At 41.6% G+C, this 19,708-nt stretch overlaps 1 protein-coding gene across 2 annotated transcripts in view; it reads right to left on the bottom strand.

Moving 5' to 3' along the window:
* LOC132979103 (glypican-5-like) overlaps positions 1-19,708 on the bottom strand; it is a 95,892-nt gene that overhangs the window by 66,257 nt on the left and 9,927 nt on the right. For both annotated transcript variants that reach the window (XM_061044622.1, XM_061044621.1), the window contains exon 3: positions 6,459-7,162. In XM_061044622.1, the coding sequence (XP_060900605.1) occupies positions 6,459-7,162 (704 nt within the window). The remainder of the gene's footprint in view (positions 1-6,458; positions 7,163-19,708) is intronic.

The raw sequence follows: 19,708 nt of genomic DNA on the forward strand, positions 1-19,708 counted from the left end.
CTCTCTTCATTCTTTCTAAATCACTTTGTCTTTCTCTCTCTCTCGTCCGTCTTCACTCTTCCGCCGCTGTCAATCAGCCCCCTCCTTCTCGTCTTTTTCTCTCACTTTTCTCGGAATGATGTCAGTGCTAATTAAAGAGAGACTCAGTCGCTCGTATATCACAGAGTAAAGTCCTTGAGATTGCAATCAGCAAAAAAGAGCTCAGAGTTTCTCTCTCCACATCGAGGCATGTTCACCACTGATTAAATCACTCACAGATGATCTAAAAATGAGAGGCTCTCCTTTTTTTTTTTGAGGGGTTGTAAATATGGGTGTTACTTTGGAGTTTGTTGACAAAGTTGGTCCATCTTTGTAAACAAAGTCAAGAGAATTACAGACGCAAAAGTATGGTAAGATGTCTCAGAGGATTCAAGTGTGGTTGCACCGCAGAGACAGAGGGAAAAGAGACACAGGAAGGTCAAGTGAGTTCATCTCGTCTGCAATATGCTCGTACATACACCGAAAGCAAAAGAAAATAAGCTCGTGGATAGAAACTTAGAGAGTCCACGTGTCTCTTTGAAGCCTTCCAATGAACCAGCAATCACCACTAAAATCATAACACAGATGCAGTGGGTATTCAGCGTGCAGATGCGTGGTATTATAATGCCAGCTTGCACAAGTTTGAAGGTACCAAAATCCAAAGGCCATGGGGTAACTGGACAACAGGTGAGGCTATTGGAAGTACAAAGACAGATGTTGAAATGTGATATCAATTCTTTTAAATGAACAGAAGGCATACTTTATGATGAGATAACGCATTAGGCAGTAGCACAAACACTGTGTCATGTCACTTTTTTTTTTATAACTATACAAATTTATTTTTGAGTAGTGACCAGTGTAGCAAAGACCTGTGGAGACAAACCCTGCTGTAGATATTTATTAGTCTTGCAAACGGCAATATCAGCACATATTTGCGCCTGTGTACCATCCTTTCTCTTTCTTGTCATCGCTCTCTCTCTCCTGCCGTTTTTCATTCTGTGTGAAACAGTCCATCTGAGCTGCAGACCTCAGACTCTGATGGAAAGCCCTACATCATTTAGTTTTCCCTCTCGGAGCATTTCTTCAACTTATAATCAACTGCACATCTGAGGATTCGTATGATGATTCAACCAACCCAAGTCATGGGTCACAGAGATAAATAATATACTATGGACCACTGCTTTATGTTCATATGCAATTTTAATGGCCCAGCAATCAATCACATTGCAATTGCTAACAGTCAAAAACTGCATCTTTCATACTAAGGAAAAGACATATTGTTCTTTGTTGTTTTATTGAAGGCTGCTGCATATTATCAACTGGGAGGCTATCTGAAAGAGGGGGAGAGGAGAGCGAAAGAAGATGTGTGAGGGTGGCTGAGGAGAATCAAGGGCTGCAGCCACCATCATTAGCTAATGGACTGCTGAGTAAGTCAATCGGCTTGAGGGTTGGACAGAGTGCCAAAGGCACACACAACTTCGAAAGATGGGTTAAGTGTATAGATTGGCCATGAGCACATTTTGCGTCAGCTACCATTCTGCTAACAGTCTCAAATATTAGATCCGGAAAACCACACATAAAGGCCTGAGCCTGTGTGGATAATCCTTTTATATAAGGTGACCTTCAGAGGCATTCATAGCAGCTACTGTCAGAGTGTATCTCAACAAGTTTGTATTCTACAGCAATTAAAAACAACTTTACCTTTATTTCTGTCCTCCAGATTTTGTAAAAGCACCATTAATATGAGTAAGGTCTTTTACCCGCTCTTTTGCAATATAATTTAACAATGAGTAAAGTCTTTTACCTGCTTTTTGTTAAGTGTCTTGAGATAACATTTCTTATGAATTGGTGCTATAGAAATAAAGATTGATTGATTGAATATCAATCTATTTAAGAATATGGTAAAAACACTGATTTATTCAATAACTCGTATATCTCTACATATTTTAAAAATGGAAATACAGAAACTAGTGTTAAATGTGAGAAGGTGTTGAAAGAGGGCAATTAGTACTAAGTACAAATATTTATTGTCATATGGAAACAGTTAAGAAATATATGGAGTGACTGGTCAGTAAAGTTAAAATAACCATCCTAATTATTATTTTTTTTAAATCAAAATGCAATTTGCCATGAGGTTCTATATCTTAATTTATTTGCTACATTGCCCATGATGACTTGGAGGCACACCATAGTTAATAGTATGGCAAAATATCTGACTGTTCACATCATATTACACATTCCTGAAACCATGAAAATAAAGGGTTGCAGAGAATTGAACAGGGGAAAAAAAATGTGATAACAACAAAGTCTGTTTTCCCACCAGTGATATTCTTTATATAATTGTGGAATAAAGTAAAAGAGAAAGTTATTTCAATGTAAGCTGCTGCAGTATACTGAGGTGCCACCATGGTGAATGGAAACCCTCCAGTGGTCCCACTGTAGTTTCCATTATCTTAAGGCCCAGGCTGCTATTATCATTCCTCCAGAAGACTGTAATGAGAAGCTGGGGTAAAACCGACAAGCGGATAAGGTAGACCTGGGTATAAACTGCTTTAATCTGGAGCACTGGCACTATTTTCTCACAAGCAAAGATCTTGTGATCAACTGAGGGATTGAAGGACTGAGGGGTTGAGTGAATACATGCTTCTGTGAGTTAAGAGTATTTTAAAGTCTACTCATCTTTTGCAAGTACAAGATATAAAAGTCCCCCCAGAGGTCATATGAGCCATATCATTTTTATGACCATGTCAATAAACAGCAGTCTGTGGCCTCCCGGTCACAGTTGACACTGCAGGGAGAACGTTTCAGAAGAATTCAACAGGGCAGCAGTCACAGAAAGAAAACCTCACCAAACATAGGAGCTCCCATTTCTACAGGGGCCCATCAAGAGTAGCCACTTCTACTGGACATTTTCCAATTTTCTCCTAATTGTGTCTACTTGACATAATCCAGCCCCAGGCTCCTCCAATATCCATAACCATAACCACTTCCCTTAGACCAACGTTCACGCTCCATCTCAATAAGAGCAGGAATGTGTTAAAACAGAATCTATCCCTCTATTGCCCCACATAACTATCAATAGCTGCCTTTCAGTCTAACGCTTGCTGCTGGTATTGTCACAGGGTGGGCCACACATCTAGGCTTCTTACTGGACTTCTAAAAACCTGATACATGCATTTTGTGCGGCGATGTATGCGTGTGTATGTACGGTATATATGTTTTGACCCAGGTCCTACCCTATGACGTACTGCAGCATATAGTGCAGACTCTGTCTAGTCTGCAGCTCTGTAAGTGAGAGAGAAAGCAACCACAAAATGGGTTGGGATAATATCCCAGTGTAAAACCACACAGTCACAATAATTCCTTTAATATCAACTCTTTACAATATTCCGACTCGGCAGAAAACAGGGTTACTTTGTGCTTAACCTCAAACATACAGCATAAGTTAGAAGAATCAACAGTAGGTTAAACTCGGTATGTGCACTTTTATTTTCTCTGCAGTAGGAGAGTAAAAATAATAGGTGGTAAAATTTGGGTGTATGTCTCGGAGGGGGCGTATGGAGGTGTAAGGGTGAAGGTGGCTACGCTGACACAGTAGTTGTTCTCTGGAGACTCAACAGTTTTCCTTGACAGGCCACTGTGGCTTTATGAAAACATACTGTGATTTAAAAAGGCCATGGGTCCCTGTAAGGACATGGCAAAAGAGATGTGTGCTACTCTATGTTTGGGTAAGTGTGTGCCTCTCTGTGTGTATTGTGAATGAGTAAACGTAGGTGATCATGTTTGCACTCTAGTCTCGCTGAATGGCTGCGTGAAGAAAAGAGAGCACATAAACTGGGAGCCACCAGTGTCCGACTGGGGGCCACCTCCTTTATCATCAACAATTCTCCGTTCCCTTTCTTCCAGCTGGCTGGGTCTAGTTTGTATGGCCTTGCTGGAACCCTTTCAATTCCGTCCTACTTGTTCCCTTGCTGAACTCACAGCTCCAAGCTCGCCTGCCACCCATGAATATCAAGCATGCACACACGCACAAAATACAAGCTAGATATCACTCTGAATTGTTGTGTGAAGTCAAACTTTGGACCTGGCAACTTCACTGTATCCAAGCATGTATGTTGGAATACAAGTACAAAATGTGAATATGAATCTATGCATCTGGATGTGTCTATGTGTGTTGAATGTAAAATCATTCAGGCTCAACCTTAAAAAAGTGATTTTAAATAGTAAGGCCCACTAACTACAAATAAGTCACATTTAATAACACAGCCAGCATTCTTCCTCTATTGCTGCACATAATAAATGTGTTTTTCCAAATTCTAAGATGACCAAAGATGTCTCTGGTGTTGAATGAGACTTCACTTGCAGAAATAAACTTGCTTTGCAAAGATATGCTGTGAGATTGAAAACCTTGTCATGGATTTTATGAGAGAAAATCAGAATGAGAGAGTGAGAGAGAACACTCTTGTATCCATCGTGCCTGAATATGCTGAAGCGAAGCTGTCAACACAAATTTAAGATCTGAAGTTACAAGCTCTGTTGTCAGGGAAACTAAGCCAAAATATTACAACTTCAATTGTATTATTTCCAGTAATTCTCTGTTACTTCAAATTTAGGGAGAACGTATTGTTTGCTTGCAAGGAGTTGGATGGAGAAATCATACAGTTCTGTCTCTGTGTCTGCAGTGTAGTAACTCATACTGACTCAGCAGGGCCCTGCTTGGTGCATTGGTTTAAGTGGGAAGAGAGAGATAACCGTTTGGTAACTCTAGTGAGTCAATACAGTGATTAACAGTCTGTGAGAATAGTTTATTAGAAGTCAAAAACTTGCTGCCAAAAAAAGAGAAAAAGCAAATTCAAAGTTGAATCCACACACAGCTTGCACATTATGGCTTCTATAGTGTTTTCTTACAGTTCTGGGAACAGTTCCAGTATCGACTTGTCCACAAGTGGTCCCATTAAAGATATTATGGAACAACTGCAGTCTACATAACCCTGTCAACATTGAAGCATTGTCCTTCCCTTCTATACACAATATTCATATCACACAAAGCCGTTGTCCAACTAAGCAACTGAACGTTTGGACAGGATATGAATCACTAAAACTCATATCTGAAACTTATAATCATAGCCAAATAATAAGATGGAGTAAGTTGGGGTGAGTATAACATAGAACAAACAGTAATAATATTACAGGCTATTCCCACATTTCACTGAAGTGGAGTGCAGCCACCTTGTCAGTTAAAAGAGGCCAGCTAAAGGTTAATATTCTGAACACTTTGGCTCATCCATGCTCTGAGACCTAAATCTATACATGCTCTTAGATTAATTCAAAAACAGTCAATGCATATAAACTGCATCATCAACCATCTCTGAAATGTAGAGGAGAGAGGGAGATTCAATTGGGACTGACATGCTCCAGAGAATTTAGTCATGCTTTTCCTGATGACGCACAAAAATCTCTCCTAATCACCTTCTGCGCCCTGGTGTATGACTCAAGTCACCTTACACCCACATGCCGGACTCTAACTTGAAATTTTGGCAGAAAAACGTATTGTATAAAATGAGTAGATAAGGATCTTAAGTATACTGCATTTACTGGTAAAGCTGACTTCAGACATGCAAGCAGCGCGACAGCCATAGTGTATGACATCAGATATGTGCTATTTATTACACTGCTTGTCTAAATATGTAAAAGATTAGACGCTTTACTATAGAGATTTGATCTTTAGCTTTAAAGCCACAATAAATAGGAGCGAATTAAACAAAACTGCCAACCCTAACCATTATGTTTATTTAGTCTAGTCTTACCAGAATGCCTTCTGTGACCCTAACACTACAAATCAAGATAATATTGTTTAGAAGAAGCCCAATTTGCACTATGGATTTAACTACAGTATTCAGTTTAACAACTTTCTGGCAGCCTTTCATGAAACTGTCTCCAAGTTGTGAGCATCCAAGAACAAACCACATTTAACATAAGGCATATGGAAGTACTCACACATGTAACTGCAATAAATCCCTATTTTAACAACCACTTTTCTCATTTTAATCAAAATCAATGAGGAATTTATAATATTCCCATACAGTCACAAACTATATAACCCTGATTTGATTTTAAGTGGCCGTGCAATTTTGGAAAATGTATCCCTTTTTGCGTGAGCTAAACCCGCATGTCTTCAGAGGAGAGAATGAACTTCTTTTTTGTATAAACATTATTTTTCTCGAAATGATTTCGTCACTGTGAAAACATGTATGCAGTGCGAAAGGTTTGTGTTGCAGTGGTGGAAAATTATAGCCCAAAACCTGCTAGCAGGCTGTAAAACCTTTCCAATCAATACGTTGGACATTGCCAAAATACATATATGAAACAATGATGTTAAACAAATAGGTTTGGAGGCATTTGCATTTGCCATCAAAGCTATTTGTCTAGGATTTACTTACTGTTGCAGTGATGAGTGGACCATGGAGCTGTGCGTAGAGCAAGGCCTCATTAACATAACCCCTAACCCCGAGAAGTGCCAGCTCAAGGCTGTGGTGTCCAGCCATGGCGTGGGTTAGCTGCTCCAACAGGCTGGTATACCTCCTCCAAGGCTGATCGAGCTCAGACACGCTGGCCAAGCAGCCTCGCATTACATTCAGACAGTATCCAACGCAGGGCTTTATCAATGTCAGTCCTCTGCAGTGGGAGCAGTACACCATCTTCACCAGGCCCTTAACACACTCTTTGCTCAGGCTGACATATTCTGTAGCGTTCATCACCTCAAGACCCTCATCCAAGGCCAGGCCCAGTTGTCGGCCAGCTCCAAGTGCCCCAGCCAGAGCTTGGGCCATGACTGCTGGGTGAGGCCCAAATGGGTTGACGTCCTGCCTGGTCATGCGGAGACAGTCGGCCATTTCACTGGCCGTGGTCATGCTGCCATCGATGCCTGGATTGATAAGCCGAGTGTAGACCAGCGGGAAGAGGTTGTTAAAAAAATCGTGAACAGATGCCTCCACAGAGACGTTGGCCCCGCGGAGGTAGAGAGAGAGCGAGGAGAAGAGTTGGTTAACATGGGGCAGGGCATGGCGGGACAGGGATGAGTAGGTTCCCTCCAACAGAGAGCTCAGGTGGCCTTGAGAAAAGGAGAGAAGGTACTGGAACATGTCTGCAGAGAAAGCAGAAAGAAAAGCACAGATATAAGGGAAAGAAAAAACAAGAGCAGATGACATTTCATGGGAGGAACATTATAAATCCTGATGAAATCATCTATAAGCTCTCCATTAAATGGTTAAGGCATGAAAATGCAAACAGATATCCACATTCTGGCTGCAAGCCAGCTAACCTTGGCTTGAGTGTTTCAGTTAGATTGGTTGAGAAGCACGTGTCAAGTTGTGTGTGGCTGGAAATCACTCTGCATAAAGACATCACCCCAAAAAGTATATATTAGGGAGACAAGTCTCTGCCTAGAGAGAAGAAGAATTTAATTGAATCCTGATATATTGCATAAGTAATCCACCGCATTTTCTGTGACAAAAAGTGAATCTTCCAGATTCTAGAGGGGTGTTTGACATGCCACAAGCCAACCACACACATAAACACACTCAACATTTTAGTTATTTAGATCTTGTATCATTTCCTGGTGAGCCTGTGGAGCTGTGAGGCAATCAATGATGTCAGTGTAGAGGTGTATTAGTGCCAATGGAGTGCCACTTCCTGCTATGTAAGGCAATGTAACAGAAGGTGGAGACAGAATGGCAGAGGGTAAGCAGGGCCAAATCTTAACAGGTCATCTTTTCTCCAACATTCTCTCAGTCTAGACACATGTAAGAGCTCATTGACATGATCTATTATTGATAAGAGCCTACTTGGAGTTTTTTTCCCCCCCATTTATTCAATCAAATACAATCACATAGGTACGGAGGATTTGGCCGACTACCATAAATAGGATCACTTTTATCATCAAGAACATCCTAGCTCATCGTTTTGTCTCAATATCTCCTTCACATGCTGTCCACTTCATCGTGAAGCCTTCGCCTCTGTTCTTCTTCACAGCAACTCTCAACAGTTCCGCTATATGCAACTGTGTAGGACTGTATGTACGTGTGCTCATGAGTGTGAATATGCGCATGGACACAGCACTCTCCTATGGGGTGTGATGTCAGCTTAAAAGCATGCCAGGACATGAAGGAGCAGTAGCAACTGTACAGAAATTGAGACAGGAGAAGGAGGGTGCCAATATACCCCCACCAACACCAACACCACATACATGCAATGAAAAAAACAAGTATGAGCCTAAAGTGTAATGTTGCATGCTTAACCAACATAATCAATCATGGGTTGTGTTTTTTTAATTTGTCTGCTCATTGTTTACACTTAGAAATTCCTTTATCTCCCTACAGTGATTGTAACCAAATAAGTATGTGTGTGTTTGTGTGTGTGCCTGTGTGTGTCCAGCCCCTCCCAGTTCACAGACAGAAGGATAACAACAGTCATGTCCTCCTCAACAGCTGCACTAATATTACCGCTGTCTGTGACACACGGGGACTCCCCACTGGCCATTAAAAGGCACAACTGATTTGCGATGCACCAGTAACAAGCTTCATGAAACTTCAGAGTTTCTCCCACATCCGCGAGATTTTCAACTGTAGTGTATTTGGGTTTTTAAAGAGAAAGACTGCGTGTGACAGAAATAAAGCAGACAGACATGAGTAAGTAATGCTCTGTTGGGGATTTTATGGCAAGACAGAGATGTTCCAGCCAGAGACAGACAGACCAAAAAGAGCATACAAATTTGAAAAGCAAAAAGAGACCAACGGACCAAAAGGGGCCAAGATAAAATAGCATTGAATTGAGTTGGAAGTTGGATTTTAAATCTGGATTCCTCTTCTGGTGTCTCCTAAGAGCAAGGCTGCAGAGTTTGTTACCAGTGTGAGGTCTGTCTGCGTGACTGCTTGCCAGGTCGCAAGGCTCAACAGCCACAAGAAATGTACATTGCAAGATGTACTGACAGCCTTAGGTTACACAGGATTACATAATGTTATTATAGAATTATCATGCTCAGAAATGCCATGGTTTAATCTTTCTCTCTGGGAGGCGTGTGCAGGGACAGACACAGTTTCTCCACAAAAACATTTTTTTTTTAAATTCAGTCTTATACTTCTCTTAAGCACCATAACTGGATACACATCTTTCAAAAAGGTTTACGTCAGGATCATTAAATCCTTTAGACATTCTGTACTTGTTAAAAAAGCTTGTTTTCCTTTGCCAAGAGGGTGACAGAGGGAGAGAGAACACGAAAGAGGAAAAAAGAGGAAAGAGAGTGGGAGACCGCCAGGAAAAAACGAACTTAATAGAAGCGACTGAACTCTTGAACAAGGGAAACAACTACTGTACAAGTGGGCTCCACCTTGTGAACATGCTCTGACATCTGGATTCATTTGGCCCCTGGGTCCTGAGCAATTCCCTGTCTCTCCATGGCCGTTACTTCAAACATGTCCTTCCCGGGGATGCACAGGAGGACAACAGTCCACCTTTCTTCCTCTCTACACTCCCTCTAGCAGACAAAATATGGTTCCCATGTTGAATTCATCTTCAATATCAGATTCTGTTCTCCATCGAGTTCTCGCCCACGTTTGAATGTTTGAGACTGTTCCTCAATAGGTGATAAATCAAGCAAAATGCTTGTGTGTTTCTCTTCACATTTCACTACCAGGAAAAAAAGAAGAAACCCTCACTGCATGACAGTCAATTGGTTTGACTGTTCTGTCTGTCTGACCAATGTGTCTGAGTCTCGAGGTGACCACACTCCATTCAGTCACACAGTTGTGGGTGGCTATCATTACCATGTCACAGGCCTTCAGTTAGCCCCTTTGGAAATGAAAACCGGGTGGAATGAGGCTTTTTTTGCATGATGCAATTATCTTTCGTTTCCGTGAAAGTCCTAAAAGGTCTGAGATTCAAAACACATAATTGTCAAGCTAACTATAGAGGAATAAGTGACCAGGCATGCTTTGTCTGTGGACTTAAATGCTCTGTTATTGAAATAAACAAGGTATGGACCAGATACAAAAGAAGAAGAGAAGGCATCTGTCTTGCAGTGTCCTAAACTGAATATGTATTTATAACTCAGGTGAAGGATATTATTCCATACTTTTTCATTACCACTATGACAAGGCCGCTCTCTTGGCTCACCAGGTTCAGCAATAAGGAGCTATGTGTTGAAAAGCTGAAGTACTGATACACAACTATGCCGTTCTTCATTTCTTGGCCCCTCTCATACTGAGAAAGATGCATGTACACCTGTTTGTGTCTTACTGGGCAGCATTGTCAAAGTTTGAGTTGGAGATGCCAGAAATCACGTGGCACAGATTAACATGGTAAGAGTGTACAGTATATAGATGTTAGACAAAGTACTAGTACTGTCTGACAAGTTGTATTTGCAGTTGCTTTAGTGGCAGTACTTGTAAACCTCTTTTGTTATCAATTATCTAAAGCCCCTTTATGTAATAGTTGAAAATTCCTCACTTTGGTGACTCCTAGCGGTGGTATTAAAATTCACTAAGCCTGACAGTAAAGGGGTTTACAATATTATACATGTAGCGCCAACTTGTGGACAAGGTTAAACCCCAAATTAATGACTCGGTGACCATGACAATGTGTTTCTTAAAGTCTAGCAATGCAGAATTTCTGAAAACCGATGTCACAGTCACTATTTCCCGGAATCAGATAACACTAATGTGTCCAGCTAAATAAAAAACAAGTGCATGCAATAACTGTTACATAGCCTTTTAAGATTATATTTTCTTTTATTGACCTTTTTACCAAATGGAATCCTAACATGTCTTTCCTGCAGTCAGATGACAATTATGGGACCATCTTTGTTACTACTGTAAAATGCTGGAACTTGTTTTTTTCCCCATCAGATCAAGATTTTTAAATGTTGAGATAGGGGGCATGGTGGGGTGTTTTTTTTTAATATGGCTAAACAAAATGATATACATTTTCTTTTCATGAAATATGCCTGAGGTTACAATAGATTTAATAGATCGGATGTAGATTCGGTGTCGCCTCCCATGATATACCCGTTGAGTTAGAGGCTTGGAATGTTTCTGTGTCATGAGCATCTTTTACTAAGTGCAAGTATCAGCGCACGTGTATTTTTAACGTGCATATAGGCTTATGAAAGTCAGTGTGAGTATATGCATGCCTGAAGATGCGGTAATATTGTGATAATGAGGTAGGAGACACTGTTCTCATACCGTAGAGCTGTGGGCCCTTGCTATCTTGGCAATCAGTCCTGACTGGACCTGACCAACCATCTTCTCAGAGCAGAGCATTTTAATCCTCACACAGGCTTGGGTTTCAGACAGGTCACCATACAGATATATGACACAGTGACACGTGCAGATTATATATCCTTCTTTTAATTAGTAGGAATACTGTACATAAGGCCATCACCCGCACTCTGCAATGGTCATCTTAGGTTACAGATGAGAGCTGCAATGTCACACTATCCTCCAGCCTCTAACCTTCCAGCAAACTGTTTAACAGTAATAAACTATTAATAATTCAATGAATCAATCTGTTGATTCATCATACTTGTGTGGTAAAATCACACGTCTGAAGTCTAAAGTGGGAGCATGACTCATCTGTCAGACAACACGCGCAGACATGCTGTCCATGCAAATTTGATCTACAAGAACTGGGGAGCTGCACCCCAGCCAAATCACTGTGACTCCACGAGCCACTGGGAAAGTCCACATATAAGCAATCATAAATGTGTTTGCACAAACAAGTCCTAGTGTACTTGTCTTGGCCTATCAGGGTGCTAACAGGTGGCATAATGAGCTTGAGAGCTAGGACAGGAGGTGACGGAGGAAGTGGAGGGGTTGGGGCAAGCGTCCCATCTATCCATCATCATTCCTGTAATTAAAAAGTCAGCCAAGCTATATCAAAACTCTGAAACATAAACAATTCCACAGATGCCAGGGGCATTCAGGGTGCACCAGGCTATATTGTGGTGGGAAGGAAGGCTGGGCTTGGGGGGCAGCAGAGGTGGAGATTGAACAGGGGGGATCACTGCTCCTTGCTCTGGCCAAAGTAGGGAAACATGATCGAAGCCACGGGAATGAGCAGACGAGAGAAGGACGGGGACAGAGGAGACAGAGGGGGCAGTGGGTGAGGGGCTGAGGGAGGTGCAGGGGAGGGTTGTTCAAATGGCTAATACCATAAAGGGGAGATGTAGAGGGCCAGCCTGAGGGCAGACTGTTGACAGGCTGATGGACAGCACCGCTGGTCCTAGTCATTATAAGGGCCATAGGTCTACAGAAGCTCCCCATTTCTCTTTTGTTTATTGGTACATAAATCACACTGTCTCTTTTGATATACTGTAGCGCTAAGGAGCAGCACAAAGTGCCATAAAAGAGACAACCACCGATAACTTTTCAAGCTACAACAAGTATGACTTCTCACTCTCAGAAAAGCATTAGCATCAATACAACATAGTTTGTAAGCTCATATTCTTATTTCATCTTCTGCTACTTGCATGTTCAATTATTTCTGTTGTGAAATACTGTTTTGATCTGCAGAGTGGAGTAAGGTACACCGAAAAGGAATTAAGAGCAGAATTAGAATTAGAAAAACTAAGTTTCCTGCAATGCCAAATCACCTGCCAGTAGCTTATTAGTCTGCAGACTAGGGCCTTTAAAAAGTGCAACTAAAAGACTGATGCCATTAAATGAAAAGCTGATTGATGACTGATACGCTGAAATCAGTCGTCATGTAAGTGAAAACGAATAATGGAAAGAGAGGGCCAAAGACAGAGACTGTACTATATGAAAAGGGAAAGGAAACATTTAGGCTAACCAAAGATCAACATGAAACAGACGGTTGAGCTGACTGAGGTGTGAAAGGAATCTAAGATGAAAGGGAGTCTAATGAAGTATTTTCCACTTTTCTTAGCAGGTGTGGCCCCTGTTTTCAGTTTTTATTATGAATGGAGCATGAAGCGGGTCACTTATGTATTGTTTCAATTATGGGCCAAAACCACTCTTTTATAAGGCTTAAAAACCTTTTATGCCTATGCCATTAAACACAACACAAAATATGTGGGCTTACATCAATTAAAGGAAAAGACAGAATAATCAAAATGTATGTTTAAAAATATATTTTTTAAAGGAAAAATCTCATCATAATACTCAAACCAAATGAATTATTCAGTTGTGGTAGGTTGGAGAGCATACGTGTTCTCTGTTCATTTTTGGCAGAAGATATAGCAGTAATCATAATCCATTATGAGTTATACAAATGGGACGAGGCTAGGCACAATCAGAAAACAATTTTGTCTGTCCATTTCTCCTATTTGTTGTGCTTCCTCACTCAAATGGATGCATGACTGGAGCGTCAGTCAGCGAATAAAGCATACCATGGGACTCCTTAAGAGTGCTTTAGGAGCGAGGAGGAAGAAAGGAAGGAGGCAAAGGAGTGTCCAACACAGGCTGAGCAAAGTGAGTTGACTGAGTGATGAAGTGAGTTGGTGCTGAGAGTGTCGAAGAACAGCCAATTCCAACCTACTCTGGGCTGAAGTTAAAGTGTTAGTCATGACACAGAGGCATGTACATCACGCTGCTCACCCACTTGTGCATTTTAAGCACATATTAAGCACACGCCCTGATCTCCCAGAGGCGTTGGATGGAAGTAAATATGTAAGTCTGGCCAATTTGAGGACTTTCTCTCACGCTAAATCTTAATTCTCTCTTGATTTTCTGAGTATGGCCTTATTTTCTATCAAATCCACCATCATGTCTCCTAAGTTATTGGAGTAGCCCGTCAATTTTGGGGTTTTCATACATGTTCTGTAAAGGATTTACTGTTTGCTTACGCACAACTACATCTCAAAGGTATACTCATGGCCACACACACACACACATTTTACGGCTTTTAGGATCAGTCTGGTAAGGACAGGGGCAGCAGAGTCAGACAGGACACAGGAGAAGGCCAGGCTGGACCAATCAGCTGCAGTGGAAAACAAATCCCATCAGTCAGACAGACAGATTGTGCTCCAGAAAAGCCAAATTCTCTTGGACAGAGAACAAGCCCCAGGAGATGCGAATTTGTCTGATTACCAAGAAACTTCCTGCCTGGACATCAAGCTCATACAATAGAAGGGACACAGATTAAACTCAGTCTACACTGAAGTGTTTGTTGAGGGCACAGCTAAAAGCCAGTGTCAGAAACAGTTTTTGTGAAGTAGAGAATCATTCTGTGAGAACAAGACGGCATTGGCGAGATATAAAGGGGCATTTTTTTCTCAGTTTCATTTCATGCTAATATGTCAAATTATGGCTTTGGAGACTGGCGGCAGGCTAATCTACACAGACCTCATATTTGTTTAGGCATTCGATGCAATATTGGGGAACACGCATGGTTGGTGAGGAAGACTGGGGCTGGTGGGGAGCAAAATAACAATGAGGAAGAAAAATGAAAGGAAAATTCTTGGGGTGAAGAAGACTGGGGAGAATTTTGTGTTTATGGTTTCATTCTGTGGAGTGCATTCTTGGCAGCTTGGTTATCTTTGAGAGATGAAGATTCCCTGCAGCGCACATGCCAAGCAAGAAAGCAGTTGGCATGTTGCCTGCCCAAACCCAGCATGTTCTTGTTAAGCAACCATTGCTGACAAAGCATGGGCCACAGACAGAGAGAGAGAGACACTCAGGAAGACAGAGGGAGCATTGCAGCATACAGTGAATCTACAGGGACAATACCTGTTATTCAGTGATCCTTCTTAACAAACGGAAAACTTGCACACACCTGTGCACACTTTCACTTAATTCAAACCTTACTTTAACCATCAGCCCTCCCTCCATCTCATAATTGTATCCTCACTTTCTATGCTTAACTCCCTACTCCTCTGGGTTCTCACACATTCATGCTGATGTGAGAGGTGCAGATGAAAAGCAGAGGTAATTAGGGAAGCTTTGAGTGTGACTTTATGACCGCAAGAGGCTTTAAACTTTTTCACTTCCTCCTCCCTCCTTTGCTTTGTTCTTTCCCTCTATTCCCAAGCGATCCAGAGTTCTGCAAATGCTGAAGGGAAACGCATCCTGCCCTTGTGTGTCATGTCTACTTCTCAGGAGACTGGAAAGGCGCAGTTAGCTGAAAAAAAAATAAAAAATGTATTCGCTCCACTATTGGGTCCATAAACATGTTCTCCCTCCGCCCTGTGTGATTAAATGAGACGTGTAGGGATGGATTCCGGATATCCTCCCTAATTTGAGCATGAGCTCATGGTGCAGTGCAATGTCATCCTGTGTCCAAGCATCAGCCTCTGGAGCAATAACTCTGTCGGTCAAAACATCTGCAGAGAAAAGTACATGCAGACACGAAGTGCTAAAGTTATGATGTGAGAGAGGAAGGGCTAAAAAGATCACAGGCCAAATGAGTGAGAGAACTTCCAGACGAGTGCAGGGAGATGGCAATATAGATAGGACCTTTGTCTGATGAAAGAATTAAGATAGGACACAACAGTCAAGTGATTCATCAGTGCTGTCACTTGCGCACACACACACACACACAGATATGCAGACACACATAGCCCCATATATAAAAGATATCATCACTATATTATAACAAAGACTGTTGCTTTGACATGGATGTGTTATGTAAACCACCCAGGAAGATCCTGACAGTCAAAGTGTGGAAAGCAAAGGAATTTTCAAATGGGTTTAATCCAAGGTGGTCAATGAACAGTAAGGCTTTAGGCTATGTATCATGTATATGTAAAATCAGTCACCTGTGAAATCCTATTGGAAGATAACAAAGCATACACTCTGAGATTCTCACTTCACTTTTCACTTCTCAGAGTCCTCTCATTCTGGCTTCAATACCTTCAAGTGTCCCTGTGCCTCAGGTCGTGGTTTTTGATCACTTTGTTCCTTGCAAACGCTCATGCACACACTGTCTCCCAAGACAGGGGGGTCTGGAGAGTTCCTGGATGATGAGACAAGGATCAGCTAATTATGTCGCCTCCAAAAGGAAAGGCACCGTCCTTGCGTTGGCCTCTTTCTCTTTTCTGTCTCTCTCACACTGTCACGCTTTCTCAAATGAACTCCTTGTACCTTCTTTGAAGGGCACATAAAGTATGAAATGCGACGCACTTTCATTGATGATTGCAAGCTATCCAGGCCGGGAGAATTCATTCCTCTGAAAAGCCTTTTCCATTTCCTGTGACAAGAACTTGAGCCACGAGGCAGTCATGGTGACTTGCCAGGGTGGTAAATATTATACATGCTCACATGTCTTTGGTACACATGTATGCACAAATACAAGATGATCAAGATGCACACGGACAAATGCTCAAACACCCACATTGCACACAGACACACAAACACAGATGTCATGGCCTTTAACTGTGGGACACGGCCCCTCATATCAGTGACACTAGTGATCAGAAGTGTCAGCGTTTCCTTGACATCTGCTCCCCAGCAGTGTGAGTATACAGCACACCCAGATACTTGCTCATCAATCCCACCTGTCATACACACACACACACACACACACACACACACACACACACACACACACAACTAAATTGGATTGCCATGAGAAATTCAAGCATATTAGACTGAACAAGAAATTCATATGGCTGCTTGTTGAAACAAACTAAAGGAGTGTAACACAATATTTCTATGAATTAGATGGTATTATGGCCAAACAGAAATACAAATACATGTATTGAAGAGTCTAATCCAACTGTTCAACTTTTTCTCAGCCAATCAAGACGGCTGACAGGCCAAAGCCCTTAATGGCAGCTTTAAAGTGACCCAGCTTAGCCTGGCCTCTAAGCTTGACACCAGCTCACCATCAAGCCCCAACACCCATTACCTGTCAACTATGACAAGGATTAGGCAATTCTGTTTGTTGGTGTGTTTGGTAGAGAGGGGATACAAGGCTGGCTGACCTGCTGTATCTCTATGTACTCAGCTAATACTGGTTTTCCCCAGTCTCACATGGCAGCACAAATCTCAGCATGTCTGGCTGACATCTCTTGGTGGTCTAATCTGAATCCTATACTCACATGGTTGAGCTGCTCTGACTTCCAAGGAAGCCTTCCCTCATCCATGCTTCTCTATTACCATTCATAACTCTGTGGTGTCTCAAGCTCAGCTGTCCCTCTTTACCACCATCACTGCAACCCACACATGCAATCGCCACAAAACCAGGAGGGGAGGCAGCAGAGGTTTTGGTGAACTGTCCCTCTCAACTAGACTACTGCAACTGGCTCCAAGCTAGTATGTACCCTCTGAATGAAGAACACCACTAAGTCTGGTGTGTAAGAGAACTTCACTGAATTTTGGCTCAGGTCCATCATATATCCACTACAAGGTCAAAACATAGTCCCCAGCCAATCAACTGTTCTCTGCTTGTGCAAAAAACTGCTTGCTATTCGCTACCATGGAACTCCTGCAACACATGGTTATGGCTCTCTCCTGGCTAAACAATGTCAGAACAAGCTCCCAAAAGACACAGGGAGTGCAGAAATTCTCCACGAATTACAGGGGGAAAACTCAGCAGTCAGCCTAAAAATGAGAAAGCAAAAATGAAATGCATCTCTTGTCATGCTTTAGTGCATGAGTTGAAGCAGTACAGCTAATACAATTAAATGGATGATTAAAGGAATTACTTGTTAGATCAATTAATGTCATTAAAGTTTTGATACATACTTCTTGGGATGTTGGTGGATTTGTAAAAACCTGTAACCTGCCTGTACAATTTCTGTTGTGGACGTTACAGGATACGAGTGGACAGCAATATTTAGGGAGATCAAAGGAATTTTGGCCGTGTCTCAGTAGTAAACCATATAACAGTGAAGTTTACTATTGCAGCATAGAATACCTGTTTTTGATAATTGTACTGTATCAGAAAATTGGAGGAAAACATACATCTCCTAGAATTCATAAATGTGGTCTGTGTTTATGAGGTCATATTCATGACATGACAACTCCCAACCCTGATAAAGCACAGTAGGGCCTTTAGGGCTGTCAAAACAAAGGCAGGCCAACAAAAACACACAGACAGACAGACACACACACACGAACACACAAACACTATCTCCATTCTAGTGGGCATTATCTTAGCAAAGAGGCAGGACTGATTTTGAGTTGAAGAAATAGGACACATGTTATATGATATACTGTATGACTTGAATGATAGACATATGGAGAGCTACACAGAAAATAGTGCCCACATGATGAAAGAATTATCAAATAAACACAACATATTAATAGTTACAGCCTGCAGGCAACTGTCTCTGTGCTGAACTGCATTTGTTGCAATTGGATAGATACAAAAAGGGGAGGAAGAAGGAGGCTAACCTCAAACAATTTTCCACCATTTATAGCGTGTGAAAATCAGGACCAATGGTTTCAGCCAAAATCATATTCTAATCACTTCAAGTGTGTTTGAGCTTTTTGCTACTTCACATTCCACTAGAGGCACTCAGAGCGCACAGAGCCTGACCTTAGAAGGCCTTACAGATTTGGTGCTAGTGACATCATCATTTAGGCAACATCAACTCCAGTTTCTATTGTTATTCCATTGTATTTTTTCCATCATGGCCTTCGCTGCAAAATGAAACACCTGATCTTCATTCCGCAGACAGGCTCAGACATGAGGTAAGAAGGGAAATATCTTAATGATGAAAAAACAGGACAAGTACCAGGAACATTTTTCGAACAAAGTCACTTCCTTACATTGAACGTGCATGTAATGAGAAAAACTGTGTGGAACACTGATGAAGTGGTGTATTTTTAAGGACTGGAAATGCCTATTCTAGTGTTGTTTTAGTACATTGAACACTATATGGCACCAGTATACTAGGGTTCTAAATCACAAATACAAATAAAATGACTGAAATTATTTCCATGACAACAGTGTCTGAAAAAATTATGTCTCCATAGGTGTTTCCTGGTTTCATTCTTTTTACAGAACGTGTTCACATTTGATGGAAGTTTATCATGTTGGACAGTGGACACCAAGACTAGTAGGGTTGCTACTCTCACAAGAAAGCCCTGCTTTGCCTACATGGCGTCTAAGCAGTCCATTGTCTTGTATAAAACTAATTGCATGGTACCAAAATTCCTGTAGCACTAAAACATCCAAAGCTTGTTTCCAACCCCCTTGGAATTGTGTTGGAGGTTTTGAGGAGGAAGAAATTTGGTCAGTATCGGAAATGTTTAAATGACACTACAATTACCAGAGGAAGAGAAAGGATAAGCTTGGGCAACTTGGGCAGGGCTTTATTCATTTGGGTGCAGGACAAACCCTTTGGCAGCACTGAAACAAGCTTTGAATCTACAGCAGAGCCTTGTTTATCTGGAACTTGAGACTTCTGAACTGACCGAGCTACCAAGGAGGCATGCAACAAAAAAATACACACAAAAAGAAAAAGAAAACAAAGCAACAAAAATGTTCACTGTAGTTTCCTCAAAGGTTCGAGTAATTGTTTTGCTGTTCTAAAAACAGGATTTTATCAAAATAAGACAGACAATTCTTAACCAAACAGTAAAGGCTGAGAAGAAGACCCCTATATCCTATATTTCCTGTATAACCTCACTGATCCCTGTCCACAGTTCTTCTGCTGCCAAACCCAAAGAACAGGGAAGAGAGGAAAGTGAAGCCGTGCCCATTCTCTGACTTGCACACCGGCTTGCGT

The sequence above is a fragment of the Labrus mixtus genome, chromosome 8 (genome assembly GCF_963584025.1).
Source record: "Labrus mixtus chromosome 8, fLabMix1.1, whole genome shotgun sequence".
NCBI classification, from domain to species: Eukaryota; Metazoa; Chordata; class Actinopteri; order Labriformes; family Labridae; genus Labrus; species Labrus mixtus.